The sequence below is a fragment of the Scyliorhinus torazame genome, chromosome 7, assembly GCF_047496885.1.
Source record: "Scyliorhinus torazame isolate Kashiwa2021f chromosome 7, sScyTor2.1, whole genome shotgun sequence".
NCBI lineage: Eukaryota > Metazoa > Chordata > Chondrichthyes > Carcharhiniformes > Scyliorhinidae > Scyliorhinus > Scyliorhinus torazame.
In genome coordinates, this window is record NC_092713.1 from 102,798,634 (window position 1) to 102,816,265 (window position 17,632).

At 46.3% G+C, this 17,632-nt stretch overlaps 1 protein-coding gene across 19 annotated transcripts in view; it reads right to left on the bottom strand.

Moving 5' to 3' along the window:
• pde4dip (phosphodiesterase 4D interacting protein) overlaps positions 1-17,632 on the bottom strand; it is an 888,328-nt gene that overhangs the window by 256,343 nt on the left and 614,353 nt on the right. For all 19 annotated transcript variants that reach the window (XM_072511203.1, XM_072511204.1, XM_072511190.1 and 16 more), the window contains one exon: positions 11,801-11,907. In XM_072511203.1, the coding sequence (XP_072367304.1) occupies positions 11,801-11,907 (107 nt within the window). The remainder of the gene's footprint in view (positions 1-11,800; positions 11,908-17,632) is intronic.

Here is a 17,632-nt window from a genome sequence, read left to right on the forward strand (position 1 = left end):
GTGCACCCAACTGGAACTCCTCACAGACCGCATGGTTCGGTTGGAGCAGCAATTGGATGCACTTAGCAGCATGCAGGTGGCGGAAAGCGTCATAGATAGCAGTTATATAAATGTGGTCACACCCAAGGTGCAGGCAGAAATGGGTGACCACCAGAAAGGGCCGGCAGTCAGTGCAGGAATCCCCTGTGGTTGTCCCCCTCTCGAAGAGGTATACTCCTTTGGATACTGTCGGGGGGGATAGCCGAGCAGGGGAAAACAGCAGCAGCCAGAGCAGTGGCACCACGGCTGGCTCTGATGTTCAGAAGGGAGGGTAAAAGCGCAGAAGAGCAATTGTAAAAGGGGACTCCATAGTCAGGGGCACAGATAGGCGCTTCTGTGAACGTGAAAGAGACTCCAGGATGGTATGTTGCCTCCCTGGTGCCAGGGTCCAGGATGTCTCCGAACGGGTAGAGGGCATCCTGAAGGGGGAGGGCAAACAGGCAGAGGTCGTTGTACATATTGGTACTAACGACATAGGCAGGAAGGAGCATGAGATCCTGCAGCAGGAGTTCAGGGAGTTAGGAAGAAAGTTAAAAGACAGGACCTCGAGGGTTGTAATCTCGGGATTACTCCCTGTGCCACGTGCCAGTGAGACTAGAAATAGGAAGATAGAGCAGCTAAACACGTGGCTAAACAGCTGCTGTAGGAGGGAGGGTTTCCGTTATCTGGACCACTGGGAGCTCTTCCGGTGCAGGTGTGACCTGTAGAAGGACGGGTTGCATCTAAACTGGAGAGGCATAAATATCCTGGCCGCGAGGTTTGCTAGTGTCACACGGGAGGGTTTAAACTAGTGTGGCAGGGGGGTGGGCACGGGAGCAATAGGTCAGAAGGTGAGAGCATTGAGGGAGAACTAGGGAATAGGGACAGTGTGGCTCTGAGGCAGAGCAGACAGGGAGAAGTTGCTGAACACAGCAGGTCTGGTGGCCTGAAGTGCATATGTTTTAATGCAAGAAGTATTACGGGTAAGGCAGATGAACTTAGAGCTTGGATTAGTACTTGGAACTATGGTGTTATTGCCATTACAGAGACCTGGTTGAGGGAAGGGCAGGATTGGCAGCTAAACGTTCCAGGATTTAGATGTTTCAGGCGGGATAGAGGGGGATGTAAAAGGGGTGGCGGAGTTACACTACTGGTTAGGGAGGATATCACAGGACTTCCGGGTGCGGCGATGACCAGCTGAGTCGCACGTTTCGGCAGCTCCAGGTGAAACGGACTTTTGGGCTCTTGATAGGAGCCCCAACGGCAATTTTGACGGCTAAAAACACTGTGCGGTAAACCAGAAGGGAATCCCCCCTGGATACGGATGGAAAAAGGAGGAGAAAGTGGCCGGATTGCAGTGGATCCTTCAGAACAGCGGCAAGGAAGGCAAGCAAAAACCAAGATGGCGTCGGAAGGTGGCAGTTTAACATGGGGCCCTGAACAACAAGAGTTCTTGAAATGCTGTGTGGAAGAGATCAAAAAGGAAATGAAGAAAGAGCTGTTGGCCCCGATACTACAGGCGATCGAAGGGCTAAAGGAGGAACAAAAGACCCAGGAGCGGGAGCTTCGGGTCGTGAAGGCAAAGGCAGCCGAGAATGAGGACGACATACAGGGCCTGGTGGTGAAGACGGAGACGCAGGAGGCACATCAGAAACGATGTGTGGAAAGGTTGGAGGCACTGGAAAACAACGCAAGGAGGAACAATCTGAGGATTCTTGGTCTTCCTGAAGGTGTGGAGGGAGCGGACGTCGGGGCATATGTGAGCACGATGCTGCACTCGTTAATGGGAGCGGAGGCCCCGGTGGGTCCGTTGGAGGTGGAGGGAGCATACCGAGTGATGGCGCGAGGACCGAGAGCAGGAGAAATTCCCAGAGCCATAGTCGTGAGATTCCTCCGTTTTAAGGATAGAGAAATGGTCCTTAGATGGGCGAAGAAAACTCGGAGCAGTAAATGGGAGAACGCGGTGATCCGCGTTTATCAAGACTGGAGTGCGGAGGTGGGCGAAGGAGGGCGAGCTTTAATCGGGCCAAGGCGGTGCTTCATAAAAAGAAGATAACATTTGGAATGCTGCAACCGGCAAGACTGTGGGTCACACATCGAGGGAGGCACCACTACTTTGAGACGGCGGATGAAGCGTGGACTTTTATTGTGGAAGAAAAACTGGAATGAGCGGGTTATTAAAAAGAACGTTTGAACAAAGTGGTGGGGCGAATGTGGGGGGCAAAGAGGGGGGTTAAAAAGGGGGGAAAGAGGAGTTTTATGTACTAATCCTGCGATGTGGTAACTTTTCTCTCTCCCACAGGTGGTGATGGGGGGAGGAGGGGAGGTGGAGGAGATGGGGCGTTGGCCATTGGGGGCGGGGCCAAGGGAGAAGCGCGGGCTTGGTTCCCGCGCTATGATAATCATGGCGGGAATAGAGAAGCAGGAAGGAGGGGGCGTCGCACGGTGCGAGCCGAGGTCACGGGGGGAAGCCGAGGTCGGCCAGAGTTTGCTAACTTCTGGGAGCAACATGGGGGGAGTAATTACGCTAGCAGGGGATCTAGCGGGGGGGGGGTGGGAGGGGGGAATTACTGGGTTGCTGCTGCTGGGGAGAGGGGGGAGCTGGTATGGGAGAGGATGGGCGGGGGGGGCACCGCCTGGGGGAGATACAGCTGCGTGGGAACCGGGTGAGGAGCTGGAAAAAGGTGATGGCTAATCGACAGTAGGAAGCCCCCCAACTCGGCTGATCACGTGGAACGTGAAAGGGCTGAACGGGCCGATAAAGAGGGCACGGGTACTCGCACACCTTAAGAAACTTAAGGCAGATGTGGTTATGTTACAGGAAACGCACCTGAAACTGATAGACCAGGTTAGGCTACGCAAAGGATGGGTGGGGCAGGTGTTCCATTCGGGGCTAGATGCGAAAAACAGGGGGGTGGCTATATTAGCGGGGAAGCGGGTAATGTTCGAGGCAAAGACTATAGTGGCGGATAACGGGGGCAGATACGTGATGGTGAGTGGCAAACTACAGGGGGAGACGGTGGTTTTGGTAAATGTATATGCCCCGAACTGGGATGATGCCAATTTTATGAGGCGGATGCTAGGACGCATTCCGGACCTAGAGATGGGAAAGCTGATAATGGGGGGAGATTTTAATACGGTGTTGGAACCAGGGCTGGATAGGTCGAAGTCCAGGACTGGAAGGAGGCCGGCAGCAGCCAAGGTACTTAAAGATTTTATGGAGCAGATGGGAGGTGGAGACCCGTGGAGATTTAGCAGACCTAGGAGTAGGGAGTTCTCGTTTTTCTCCTATGTCCATAAAGTCTACTCGCGAATAGACTTTTTTGTGCTGGGTAGGGCATTGATCCCGAAGGTGAGGGGAACGGAGTATACGGCTATAGCCATTTCGGATCACGCTCCACACTGGGTGGACTTGGAGATAGGGGAGGAAACAGGAGGGCGTCCACCCTGGAGAATGGACATGGGACTAATGGCAGATGAGGGGGTGTGTCTAAGGGTGAGGGGGTGCATTGAAAGGTACTTGGAACTCAATGATAATGGGGAGGTCCAGGTGGGAGTGGTCTGGGAGGCGTTGAAGGCGGTGGTTAGAGGGGAGCTGATATCAATAAGGGCACATAAAGGGAAGCAGGAGAGTAAGGAACGGGAGCGGTTGCTGCAAGAACTTTTGAGGGTGGACAGACAATATGCGGAAGCACCGGAGGAGGGACTGTACAGGGAAAGGCAAAGGCTACATGTAGAATTTGACTTGCTGACTATGGGCACTGCAGAGGCACAATGGAGGAAGGCACAGGGTATACAGTACGAATATGGGGAGAAGGCGAGCAGGTTGCTGGCACACCAATTGAGGAAAAGGGGAGCAGCGAGGGAAATAGGGGGAGTGAGGGATGAGGAAGGAGAGATGGAGCGGGGAGCGGAGAGAGTGAATGGAGTGTTCAAGACATTTTATAAAAAATTATATGAAGCTCAACCCCCGGATGGGAGGGAGAGAATGATGGGCTTCTTGGATCGGCTGGAATTTCCCAAGGTGGAAGAGCAGGAAAGGGTGGGACTGGGAGCACAGATCGAGGTAGAAGAAGTGGTGAAAGGAATTAGGAGCATGCAGGCGGGAAAGGCCCTGGGACCGGATGGATTCCCAGTCGAATTCTATAGAAAATATGTGGACTTGCTCGCCCCGGTACTGACGAGGACCTTTAATGAGGCAAAGGAAAGGGGACAACTGCCCCCGACTATGTCTGAAGCAACGATATCGCTTCTCTTAAAGAAGGAAAAGGACCCGCTACAATGCGGGTCCTATAGACCTATTTCCCTCCTAAATGTAGATGCCAAGATCCTGGCCAAGGTAATGGCAATGAGAATAGAGGAATGTGTCCCGGGGGTGGTCCACGAGGACCAAACTGGGTTTGTGAAGGGGAGACAGCTGAACACGAATATACGGAGGTTGTTAGGGGTAATGATGATGGCCCCACCAGAGGGAGAAACGGAGATAGTAGTGGCGATGGATGCCGAGAAAGCATTTGATAGAGTGGAGTGGGATTATTTGTGGGAGGTGTTGAGGAGATTTGGTTTTGGAGAGGGGTATGTTAGATGGGTGCAGCTGTTGTATAGGGCCCCAGTGGCGAGCGTGGTCACGAATGGACGGGGATCTGCATATTTTCGGCTCCATAGAGGGACAAGGCAGGGATGCCCTCTGTCCCCATTATTGTTTGCACTGGCGATTGAGCCCCTGGCGATAGCGTTGAGGGGTTCCAAGAAGTGGAGGGGAGTACTTAGGGGAGAAGAACACCGGGTATCTTTGTATGCGGACGATTTGCTACTATACGTGGCGGACCCGGCGGAGGGGATGCCAGAAATAATGCGGATACTTGGGGAGTTTGGGGATTTTTCAGGGTATAAATTGAACATGGGGAAAAGTGAGTTGTTTGTGGTGCATCCAGGGGAGCAGAGTAGAGAAATAGAGGACCTACTGTTGAGGAAGGTAACAAGGGACTTTTGTTACCTGGGGATCCAGATAGCTAAGAATTGGGGCACATTGCATAGGTCAAATTTAACGCGGTTGGTGGAACAGATGGAGGAGGATTTCAAGAGATGGGATATGGTATCCCTGTCACTGGCAGGGAGGGTGCAGGCGGTTAAGATGGTGGTCCTCCCGAGATTCCTCTTTGTGTTTCAGTGCCTCCCGGTGGTGATCACGAAGCCTTTTTTTAAAAGGATTGAAAAGAGCATCATGGGTTTTGTGTGGGCCGGGAAGACCCCGAGAGTGAGGAAGGGATTCTTACAGCGTAGCAGGGATAGGGGGGGGCTGGCACTACCGAGCCTAAGTGAGTATTATTGGGCCGCTAATATTTCAATGGTGAGTAAGTGGATGGGAGAGGAGGAGGGAGCGGCGTGGAAGAGATTAGAGAGGGCGTCCTGTAGGGGGACTAGCCTACAGGCTATGGTGACAGCCCCATTGCCGTTCTCACCGAGGAACTACACCACAAGCCCGGTGGTGGTGGCTACACTGAAGATTTGGGGACAGTGGAGACGGCATAGGGGAAAGACTGGAGCCTTGGGGGGGTCCCCGATAAGAAACAATCATAGGTTTGCCCCGGGGGGAATGGATGGGGGATATGGAATGTGGCAAAGAGCAGGAATAACGCAACTGAAAGATCTGTTTGTGGATGGGAAGTTCGCGAGTCTGGGAGCGCTGACCGAGAAATATGGGTTGCCCCAAGGGAATGCATTCAGGTATATGCAACTGAGGGCTTTTGCGAGGCAACAGGTGAGGGAATTCCCGCAGCTCCCGACACAAGAGGTGCAGGACAGAGTGATCTCAAAGACATGGGTGGGGGATGGTAAGGTGTCAGATATATATAGGGAAATGAGGGACGAAGGGGAGACTATGGTAGATGAACTAAAAGGGAAATGGGAAGAAGAGCTGGGGGAGGAGATCGAGGAGGGGCTGTGGGCAGATGCCCTAAGCAGAGTAAACTCGTCGTCCTCGTGTGCCAGGCTAAGCCTGATTCAGTTTAAGGTATTACACAGGGCACATATGACTGGAGCACGGCTCAGTACATTTTTTGGGGTGGAGGATAGGTGTGCGAGGTGCTCGAGAAGCCCAGCGTATCATACCCATATGTTTTGGTCATGCCCGGCACTACAGGGGTTTTGGATGGGGGTGACAAAGGTGCTTTCAAAAGTAGTAGGAGTCTGGGTCGAACCAAGCTGGGGGTTGGCTATATTTGGGGTTGCACAAGAGCCGGGAGTGCAGGAGGCGAGAGAGGCCGATGTTTTGGCCTTTGCGTCCCTAGTAGCCCGGCGCAGGATATTGCTAATGTGGAAAGAAGCCAAGCCCCCGGGGGTGGAGACCTGGATAAATGACATGGCGGGGTTTATAAAGCTAGAGCGGATTAAGTTCGTCCTAAGGGGGTCGGCTCAAGGGTTCACCAGGCGGTGGCAACCGTTCGTCGAATACCTCGCAGAAAGATAGACGGAATGGAAAAAAGAAGGCAGCAGGTGCAGCCCAGGATCGGGGGGGGGGGGGGGGGGGGAGGAGGAACCAGAAGGACTCTCAGGGTTGTTAATATATACTGTATAGTATGTATAGGTTGTTGCTACAGATAATTATATATTGGACTGTTAAATTATATTTTTGGAGAGTGTTACTTGTGACAAGGCAGTTGCCAATTAGGGCTAGTTTTCATTTTTGTTATTTATTATTTATTCATTTTTTGTTTATAAAATAGGTCATTGTTATTTGTGTTGTTATAATATTGTGTAAAGGATGCACAATGTACTGTGTTGGTTGACCAAAAATTTTCAATAAAAATATTTAATAACAAAAAAGGGAGAATATCACAGCTGTACTACGGGAGGACACCTCAGAGGGCAGTGAGGCTATATGGGTAGAGATCAGGAATAAGAAGGGTGCAGTCACAATGTTGGGTGTTTACTACAGGCCTCCCAACAGCCAGCGGGAGATAGAGGAGCAGATAGGTAGACAGATTTTGGAAAAGAGTAAAAACAACAGGGTTGTGGTGATGGGAGACTTCAACATCCCCAATATTGACTGGGACTCACTTAGTGCCAGGGGCTTAGACGGGGCAGAGTTTGTAAGGAGCATCCAGGAGGGCTTCTTAAAACAATATGTAGACAGTCCAACTAGGGAAGGGGCGGTACTGGACCTGGTATTGGGGAATGAGCCCGGCCAGGTGGTAGAAGTTTCAGTAGGTGAGCATTTCGGGAACAGTGACCACAATTCAGTAAGTTTTAAAGTGCTGGTGGACAAGGATAAGCGTGGTCCTAGGGTGAATGTGCTAAATTGGGGGAAGGCTAATTATAACAATATTAGGCGGGAACTGAAGAACCTAGATTGGGGGCGGATGTTTGAGGGCAAATCAACATCTGACATGTGGGAGGCTTTCAAGTGTTAGTTGAAAGGAATTCAGGACCGGCATGTTCCTGTGAGGAAGAAAGATAAATACGGCAATTTTCGGGAACCTTGGATAACGAGAGATATTGTAGGCCTCGTCAAAAAGAAAAAGGAGGCATTTGTCAGGGCTAAAAGGCTGGGAACAGACGAAGCCTGTGTGGAATATAAGGAAAGTAGGAAGGAACTTAAGCAAGGAGTCAGGAGGGCTAGAAGGGGTCACGAAAAGTCATTGGCAAATAGGGTTAAGGAAAATCCCAAGGCTTTTTACACGTACATAAAAAGCAAGAGGGTAGCCAGGGAAAGGGTTGGCCCACTGAAGGATAGGCAAGGGAATCCATGTGTGGAGCCAGAGGAAATGGGCGAGGTACTAAATGAATACTTTGCATCAGTATTCACCAAAGAGAAGGAATTGGTAGATGTTGAGTCTGGAGAAGGGTGTGTAGATAGCCTGGGTCACATTGAGATCCAAAAAGACGAGGTGTTGGGCGTCTTAAAAAATATTAAGGTAGATAAGTCCCCAGGGCCTGATGGGATCTACCCCAGAATACTGAAGGAGGCTGGAGAGGAAATTTCTGAGGCCTTGACAGAAATCTTTGGATCCTCACTGGCATCAGGTGATGTCCCGGAGGACTGGAGAATAGCCAATGTTGTTCCTCTGTTTAAGAAGGGTAGCAAGGATAATCCAGGGAACTACAGGCCGGTGAGCCTTACTTCAGTGGTAGGGAAATTACTGGAGAGAATTCTTCGAGACAGGATCTACTCCCATTTGGAAGCAAATGGACGTATTAGAGAGATGCAGCATGGTTTTGTGAAGGGGAGGTCGTGTCTCACTAACTTGATAGTTTTTCGAGTAAGTCACAAAGATGATTGATGCAGGTAGGGCAGTGGATGTTGTCTATATGGACTTCAGTAAGGCCTTTGACAAGATCCCTCATGGTAGACTAGTACAAAAGGTGAAGTTACATGGGATCAGAAGTGAGCTGGCAAGGTGGATACAGAACTGACTAGGTCATAGAAGGCAGAGAGTAGCAATGGAAGGATGCTTTTCTAATTGGAGGGCTGTGACCAGTGGTGTTCCACAGGGATCAGTGCTGGGACCTTTGCTCTTTGCAGTATATATAAATGATTTGGAGGAAAATGTAACTGGTCTGATTAGTAAGTTTGCAGACGACACAAAGGTTAGTGGAATTGCGGATAGCGATGACGACTGTCAGAGGATACAGCAGGATTTAGTTTGTTTGGAGACTTGGGCGGAGAGATGGCAGATGGAGTTTAATCCGGACAAATGTGAGGTCATGCATTTTGGAAGGTCTAATGCAGGTAGGGAATATACAGTGAATGGTAGAACCCTCAAGAATATTGAAAGTCAGAGAGATCTAGGAGTACAGGTCCACAGGTCACTGAAAGGGGCAACACAGGTGGAGAAGGTAGTCAAGAAGGCATATGGCATGCTTGCCTTCATTGGCCGGGGCATTGAGTATAAGAATTGGCAAGTCATGTTGCAGCAGTATAGAACCTTAGTTAGGCCACACTTGGAGTATAGTGTTCAAGACTGGTCGCCACACTACCAGAGGATGTGGAGGCTTTAGAGAGGGTGCAGAAGAGATTTACCAGAATGTTGCCTGGTATGGAGGGCATTAGCTATGAGGAGCGGTTGAATAAACTCGGTTTGTTCTCACTGGAACGCCGGAGGTTGACGGGCGACCTGATAGAGGTCTACAAAATTATGAGGGGCATAGACAGAGTGGATAATCAGAGGCTTTTCTCCAGGGTAGAGGTGTCAATTACTCGGGGGCATAGGTTTAAGGTGAGAGGGGCAAGGTTCAGAGTAGATGTACGAGGCAGGTTTTTTTACACAGAGGGTAGTGGGTGCCTGGAACTCGCTACCGGAGGAGGTGGTGGAAGCAGGGACGATAGTGACATTTAAGGGGCATCTTGACAAATACATGAATAGGATGGGAATAGAGGGATACGGACCCAGGAAGTGTAGAAGATTGTAGTTTAGTCGGGCAGCATGGTCGGCACGGGCTTGGAGGTCCGAAGGGCCTGTTCCTGTGCTGTACATTTCTTTGTTCTTTGTTTAAAGGCAATATTCAGTCACAAGGACACACACCTAAATAGCAACTATTGTTTTCTCTTTAAAGGTGATGACTGGCATGAATAGAGGATTGGCTGACTGGCAGAAGGCAGAGAGTGGGTCTTTTTCTGGATGGCAGCCGGTGACTAGTGGTGTATCTCAGGGGTCAGTGCTGGGACCACAACTTTTCACAATATACATTAATGATCTGGAGGAAGGAACTGAAGGTACTGTTGCTAAGTTTGCAGATGATACAAAGATCTGTAGCAGGGCAGATAGTATTGAGGAAGCAGGTGGGCTGCAGAAGGACTTGGACAGGCTAGGAGAGTGGGCAAAGAAGTGCCAGATGGAATACAACGTGGAAAGGTGGCCTAATTCTGCTCCTTTGTCTTATGGTCTTATGGACGTACCAGCATTTTCTATTTTCTTTTTCATTCTTAAAGTTTTAGAGTACCCAATTATTTTTTTCCAATTAAGGGGCAATTTAGTGTGGCCAATCCACCTAACATGCACATTTTTGGGTTGTGGGGGTGAAACCCACGCAGACACGGGGAGAATGTGCAAACTCCACACGGACAGTGACCCAGGGTCGGGATTCGAACCCGTGTCCTCAGCGCCGTAGGCATCAATGTTAACCACTGTGCACCGTGCTGCCCTTTTTTCTATTTTCTTTTAACTCAGACCTCCAGCATTTGCATTGTTTCCTTTTCATTTTATACCCCGTGTCAGTGCACTCTGAACTTTCTTTAGTATTCCCTCCTCCAGGCTCTTCCACCTCACCATGTTGAAATCATCGTGTCTTACTCTTGACTGATTTTTTCCCCCAAGATCTCAAAATGACGGAACTTCAAAGACAGCGAGTGGTAGTGGATGGAAAGTAATCCGCCTGGAGGTCAGTGACCAGTGCTGTCCGCAAGCATCTGTTCTGGGAACTCTGCTCTTTGTGGTTTTTGTAAATGACTTGGATGAGGAAGTGGTAAGTTTGCCGATGACACGAAGGTTGGTGGAATTGTAGATAGTGTCGAGGATTGTTGCAGGTTCCAACAGAACATTGACAGGAGTCAGAGCTGGGCTGAGAAGTGGCAGATGGAGTTCAACATTGGTAAATGTGAAGTGATTCATTTTAGAAGGTCGAATTTGAATGCTGAATACAGGGTTAAAGGCAGGATTCTTGGAAGTGTGGAGGAACAGAGGGATCTTGGGGTCCACGTACACAGATCCCTCAAAGTTCCCACCCAGGTTGATAGGGTTGTTAAGAAGGCATATGGTGTGTTGGCTTTCATTAACAGGGGGATTAAGTCTAAGAGCCGCGAGGTTTTGCTGCAGCTTTATAAAACTTTAGTTAGACCACACTTGGAATAGTGTCCCCGGTTCTGGTCGCCTCATTATAGGAAGGATGTGGATGCTTTGGAGAGGGTACAGAGGAGATTTACCAGGATGCTGCCTGGACTGGAGGGCAGTCTTACTTAGAAAGGTTGTGGGAGCTAGGGCTTTTCTCACTGGAGCGAAGAAGGCAGAGAGGTGACTTGATAGAGGTGTACAAAGTGATGGGAGGCATGGATAGAGTGGATAGCCAGAGACTTTTCCCCAGGGCAGAAATGGCTGTCACAAGGGGACATAATTTTAAGGTGTTTGGAGGAAGGTAGAGGGGAGATGTCAGAGGTAGGTTCTTTACACAGAGAGTGGTGGGTGTGTGGAATGCACTGCCAGCAGAGGTGGTGGAGTCAGAGTCATTAGGGACATTTAAGCGATTCTTAGACAGGCACATGGACAGCAGTAAATTGAAGGGGAGTAGGTTAGGTTGATCTTAGATTAAGATAAATGGTCGGCACAACATCGTGGGCTGAAGGGCCTGTACTGTGTTGTACTGTTCTATGTTCTATGTTCATGCATCCCTCAGTCTTCCTCTGGATAGCCCAGGCATTTAAAATTCAGGCTTGGTTTCACCTACCACTATTTCTTAATTAAACCCTTCACTCCTATTCATAGGGTTCTTCACTATAAACCTTGATCTTCCGTTTCTAAGTAAAACCCAAACTATGCCCTTACCAATAGATATGATGAACAACACAAGTAAAAGATTGAGAAAGCATGAGGATGCTCTTCTCCAACAATTACTGCGGCTAACGAAGCATTGGTTTTATGTCTATAGTAACAAATACATTTCAAAAAGGGCTTAAGTATCTTGTATCCTTTTGTGGAGCTGGAGTGAGGTGGGATGAAGGGGTGGGCTAACGCTTTATGCTCAGAATACATTTTGCTGAAACAGATTAAGCTGCAATTTATGATGTTACCTGGTGGTTCTGTTCCACAAGTGTTAAATGCTCTTTCAACACATTATGATGGGCATTGTCTGCACATTGAGTGCTCCCATCATCTGCAGCATTCTCCCCGTGGTGCTCTGAAGGAGAGATCAAGACAGATGCAAGTCAAGAATATGTAAATGATGATGATGCCAAATGGTTAATCTTCCTTTAAAATAGTTGAAAGAATACAGATATCCTTTCAAAAGTCTGGATTAACCACTACCAGATTGAGACCATGAAAGTTTTAAATTTAAAATAATAGTTCAAGGTGTTCTAAAATAGCAACTATCATCTTCTCTGGAGATTGAAATAGCAAAGGACTTTGCTCATGTTCTTATTTTCATGCTGCTGATTAAAAGCACTCAACCTCAGATTCATGAATAACAAAGCATTTCTCGCTACTACTGTGGGTGGAATATCAGTTGGAATAAGATGTTATGACCTATCTTCTTTTTGTTAACAAGCTAAAATTGTATTCCTGGAACCTCCAATTGGGTTGCGGTGAAAGCAGATGGTCTGATCAGGCAAATAAGACCAAATCACATTAGTGATGGACCACCCTCAATTTAACTGGGAGAGGCATTTTCAGAACACCAAAATGTATCATGGAGTTCAACCAACCTCTCCCTTTAATGTATTTGCTGCTTTTCCTAGCACACGGCTTGTTCCCTAGGTATGGGATTACAATAATGGACACGTGGGTTTTTAAACACAAAACAATGTTTATTCCCTGAACTCAACTTAACATCTTAAATAAACATTGGATCTCTTAACACCCTTACTTCAAAGATAACTCAGAAAATATTGCAACAGTGAAAAATCCCTCAAAATGTTCCTTCAAACTTCCAAGAGACTTAACACCTTTAAACAGAATCACATCAGGTTAAAGGCTTTACTATTATGAGTTTAAATCACCCAAATGATCCAGAGATAGTCTTACATGGCAGACATCACAGCAACTCCAGCTCACTGCAAAACACACACTCCCAAGCTCTTTTCAAATTGCAAAACTAAACTGCAAAATGGCTGACCTGACCTCAGCTCTACCCACTCTCTGACATCACTGTTTTCTTAAAGGTACATTGCTTAAACATCCATGTCTTAAAGGTACTCTCACATGACACCTCCCCCCAAGAAAAAAACCCATCAACTTCAAGATGGTTTCATTTTTCACTTTTGCACCATCCACTAAGAAATGTACACAGTAAATATACATTTTCAATTGAAGAAAACAACACACTCAAACAGGTATAATAATATAGTCCATTTTTCTTTGTTCTTCTTCCTCCAACCGGAATCCTTCTCGATTGACAGTCTCTTTGAACAAAGTCTCTGCACAATCCATCCATTCCTCGGCATTTCTCGTCAGAATCAGATAATTTAGTTCAATCTGACCACAGAGCCCCTTGCAATTCTCCAATACAGGAACATTGGTGATCACAGCTTTCAGGCAGTCAAATGCCTGTTGAAAGTCCGCTGTCCATTGAATTTTTTTAGGTTTCTTTAGCAAGTCCATCAGTGGAGTAATCACGCCACAAAACCTTTGCATAAAGGTTCCATCAAATTCATTCATGTTAAGAAATCGCATTATTTCCCTTTGTCTTGAAGGTATCGGAAACTCCGCAAGGAAAGTGATTCAGGCTTCTGCAAATTCACTTTCGGCTAGGTTCATCACCAAACCCGCCACCTGAAGCCCATCGAAGAACTCCATACGATGTTTTAAATGTTCTTTCCATGTCTGGAAGTTGGAAATAAAAGCAGATTGTCCCACTTTCTCCATGCAATCCTTCAATGGTGGGATAGGATAAGAGTCCATTCTTGTAACTGCATTCACCTTTCGATAGTCCACACACAACCGTTGGGTACCGTCTGGTTTAGGTACCATCACTATGGGTGAGCTCCATTGGCTGCAACCCACTTCAATTATACCATTCTTCAGCATACTCTCAATCTCTCTGTTAACCTGTGCCAATTTTAAAGGATTAAGTCTAGTTGGATGTTGTTTGATAGGAACAGCATTTCCCACATCTACATCATGTATAGCCATTTTAGTACTTCCCAATTTATCTCTACAAACTTGCCCCTGTGATATCAATAACTCTTTCAGGTCAGTTTGTTTTTCCTCTGGAAGGTAACTTAACAATTCATCCCAATTTTTAAGAACATCCTCATTTTCCAATGTAATTTGAGGTATATCAAATTCACAGTCACCTGGATTTGGTTCATCACTTTGAGTTAGAATCATTAAAACCTCCTTTTTCTCTCCTTCCCTTTCAAAGTACCTTTTAAGCATATTCACATGACACACTTGGTGTGTCTTCCTTCTATCTGGTGTTTTTACCACATAATTCACCTCACTTAATTTCCTTTCAATCTGATACGGTCCACAAAACCTAACTTTTAAAGGCTCCCCTACCACTGGTAACACGAAAACTTTATCCCCACTGGCAAAACTATGAACTTTGGATTTCTTGTCCGCTACCCGTTTCATCACATTTTTTGCAACTTTCAAATGTCGTCTAGCCAATTCACCTCCTCTATTTAATCGTTCCCTAAAATTTGACGCGTAATCCAATAGTGTAATTTCCGATTTCTCACCCACCAATTTTCCCTTAATCAATTTAAGTGGTCCTCTTACTTCATGACCAAAAATTAGTTCAAAAGAACTAAATTTGGTAGACTCATTAGGTGCATCCCTAATTGCAAACACTACGAATGGGATTTATCCCAATCCTCTGGATAATCTTGACAATACGCCCTCAACATTGCCTTTCATGTCTGATGCCAGCTTTCTAACGCTCCCTGCGATTCTGGATGGTACGCAGTTGATTTAAATTGTTTTATTCCTAAGCTATCTGTAACTTCTTTGAATAACTTTGAAGTAAAATTCGTTCCTTGATCGATTGAATTTCTGTGGGTAGTCCATATCTAGTAAAGAATTTAAGTAACTCCTCCACAATCCTTTTAGCTGTAATATTACAGACTGGAATGGCCTCTGGAAACCTAGTAGACACATCCATTACAGTCAAAAGATATTGATTCCCACTTTTTGTTTTAGGAAGCGATCCTACACAATCGATTAGGACCTTTGTAAAAGGTTCCTCAAATGCTGGAATGGGTATTAAGGGCGCTGGTTTTATCACTGCTTGAGGTTTCCCTATCACTTGACATGTGTGACATGATTGATAAAATTTAACTACATCTTTATGTAGTCCAGGTCAATAAAAATGTTTCTGGATTTTAGCTTGAGCTTTCCTTATTCCCAAATGACCTCCCACTGGTACCTCATGTGCAACTCGCAACACCTCCTTTCTATACCCTTCCGGCAATACTAATTGATGAACCTCTGCCCACTTTTCATCCGCCTGCATATGTACAGGTCTCCATTTTCTCATCAAGACATCATTTTTACGGTAATAACACTCTGGTATACTCTCAGATTCATCTTCCGTATATGCTTTCTGATATATCCGTTTTATTTCTACATCTTTCTGTTGTAACTCCGCCAATTTTCCTGAACTAAAAATATCCGCCTCATCCTCCACCTGTTCTTGTTCTTTTTCAACCATCTGATCTATAATCGTTTCTGATAATTGCACTTCAACTTCATCTTCACTCTTTGATTTCTCCTCTTGTCTTAACCTGTGACTTTGCGACCTCGTTACTATACAATCCGGAAAAATCCCAGAATATTCGTCCTTCAACACTTCAGTTGTCTGATTTTCCACTGGCTTATCAATCACTGTAGGCATCACTCCCACCTGCGATCCAGCTATATCATTACCCAAGATAAACTGTATTCCTGGACAAGATAGTTTCTCTATTACTCCTACTACCACTTCACCACTCTTCACTGGACTTTCCAACCTTACCTTATATAAAGGAACGCTACTCCTCGCACCCTGAATTCCACATATCACCACCTTTTCGGGCAACATTCTTCCCAAACTACATAATTCCTCATCTCTTACCATTAAAGATTGACTAGCCCCTGTATCTCTTAAAATTGTGACTTCTTTACCTGCTCCTCCTGATACACATGAGTAAACTTTACCCACACAAGTAAATTCTTTAAAGACATCTGGCACCTTCTTAACAATTACTTCTTGAATAGGCTGTACAATCGTTTGCACCTCCTTCGCTTCCCTTGGGCTTTCCTTTACCATTCTAACAAACCCCACTGTCTTATCCTGTTTTACCACATCAACCTTCCCAGTGCTTTTCTTCAACCACCAACACTGTGACTTTACATGGCCTAGTTTATTACAGTGAAAACATCTGAAACATTTCATTTCTTTTCCACCCTCCTGGATTTCTGTTTTAATCTGAGGTACACTCTCTTTATTGACTCCCATCAGATCACCTTTACCTTTACCACTTGAGTATTTCTCATGTCTCCAGTTTATAAGAACATAAGAACATAAGAACTAGGAACAGGAGTAGGCCATCTGGCCCCTCGAGCCTGCTCCGCCATTTAATGAGATCATGGCTGATCTTTGTGGACTCAGCTCCACTCTTCGGCCGGAACACCATATCCCCGAATCCCTTTATTCTTTAGCAAGGTATCTATCTTTTTCTTAAAAACGTTTAAAGAAGGAGCCTCAACTGCTTCACTGGGCAAGGAATTCCAGAGATTCACAACCCTTTGGGTGAAGAAGTTCCTCCTACACTCCGTCCTAAATCTACTTCCCCTTATTTTGAGGCTATGCCCCCTAGTTCTGCTTTCCCCGACCAGTGGAAACAACCTGCCCGCATCTATCCTATCCCATCTCTATCCCTCACCAGCTGAAACTGATGTCGGAAACCAATCTTTGATTTATGAACTAATTCATAATCATCTGCCATTTCTGCTGCTAATCTTGCAGTTTTAACCCTCTGTTCTTCCACACGCGTTCTCACTACATCAGGAATTGAATTTTTAAACTCCAAAAGTATAATTTCTCTGAGAGCTTCATACGTTTGGTCTATTTTCAAAGCCCTTATCCACCTATCAAAATTACTCTGTTTGAGCCTTTCAAACTCCATGCATGTTTGACCAAATTCTTTCCTTAAATTTCTAAACCTTTGTCTGTAAGCTTCAGGAACTAGCTCATTTGCACTTAAGATGGATTTCTTCACCTCCTCATACGGTCCAGATACCTCCCCCGGTAATGATGCAAACACTTCACTAGCTCTACCTACCAGCTTTGTTTGAATCAGTAACACCCACGTGTCCTGTGGCCATATCATTTGTTTAGTTACCTTCTCAAATGAAATGAAAAAGGCTTCCACTTCCTTCTCGTCAAACCTTGGCAATCTTGGACATATTTAAATAGATTCCCATCAAGCCTTCGACTATGACGCTCTTTCTCACTATCTTCATCACTATCATCCAACTGTACGTTTCCCTTTACTTCTGCCAATTTTAACTGATTGCCATGTTCATGGCCATTTTCTGAAGTTCAAACTCCCTCTCTTTATCTTTCTCCCTGATCTGTATCTCCCTTTCTTTTTCTTCCTGTTCTGCTCGGGCTATTCTTTCTTTTCTCCTTTCTTCGCTCTCCTTTTCTTTTTCCTCTCTCTCTCTTTCTCTTTCTTTTTCCTCTCTCTCTCTTTCTTTTTCCTCTCTCTCTCTTTCTCTTTCCTCTCTCTCACTCTCGTATGCAAGCTGCTTTAATTCTTTCTCATGTTCCATTTATTTAATTTGCAACTGAATTTTTGCCATTTCCAATGAGTCAAACTCTATCTCAGGCAACTTTAAATGCTTAACCACCGCCATAATTTCCTCATCTTTTCGCATTTTGTCAGGTAATGTTAACTGCAATGTTCTTGCCAGATCTA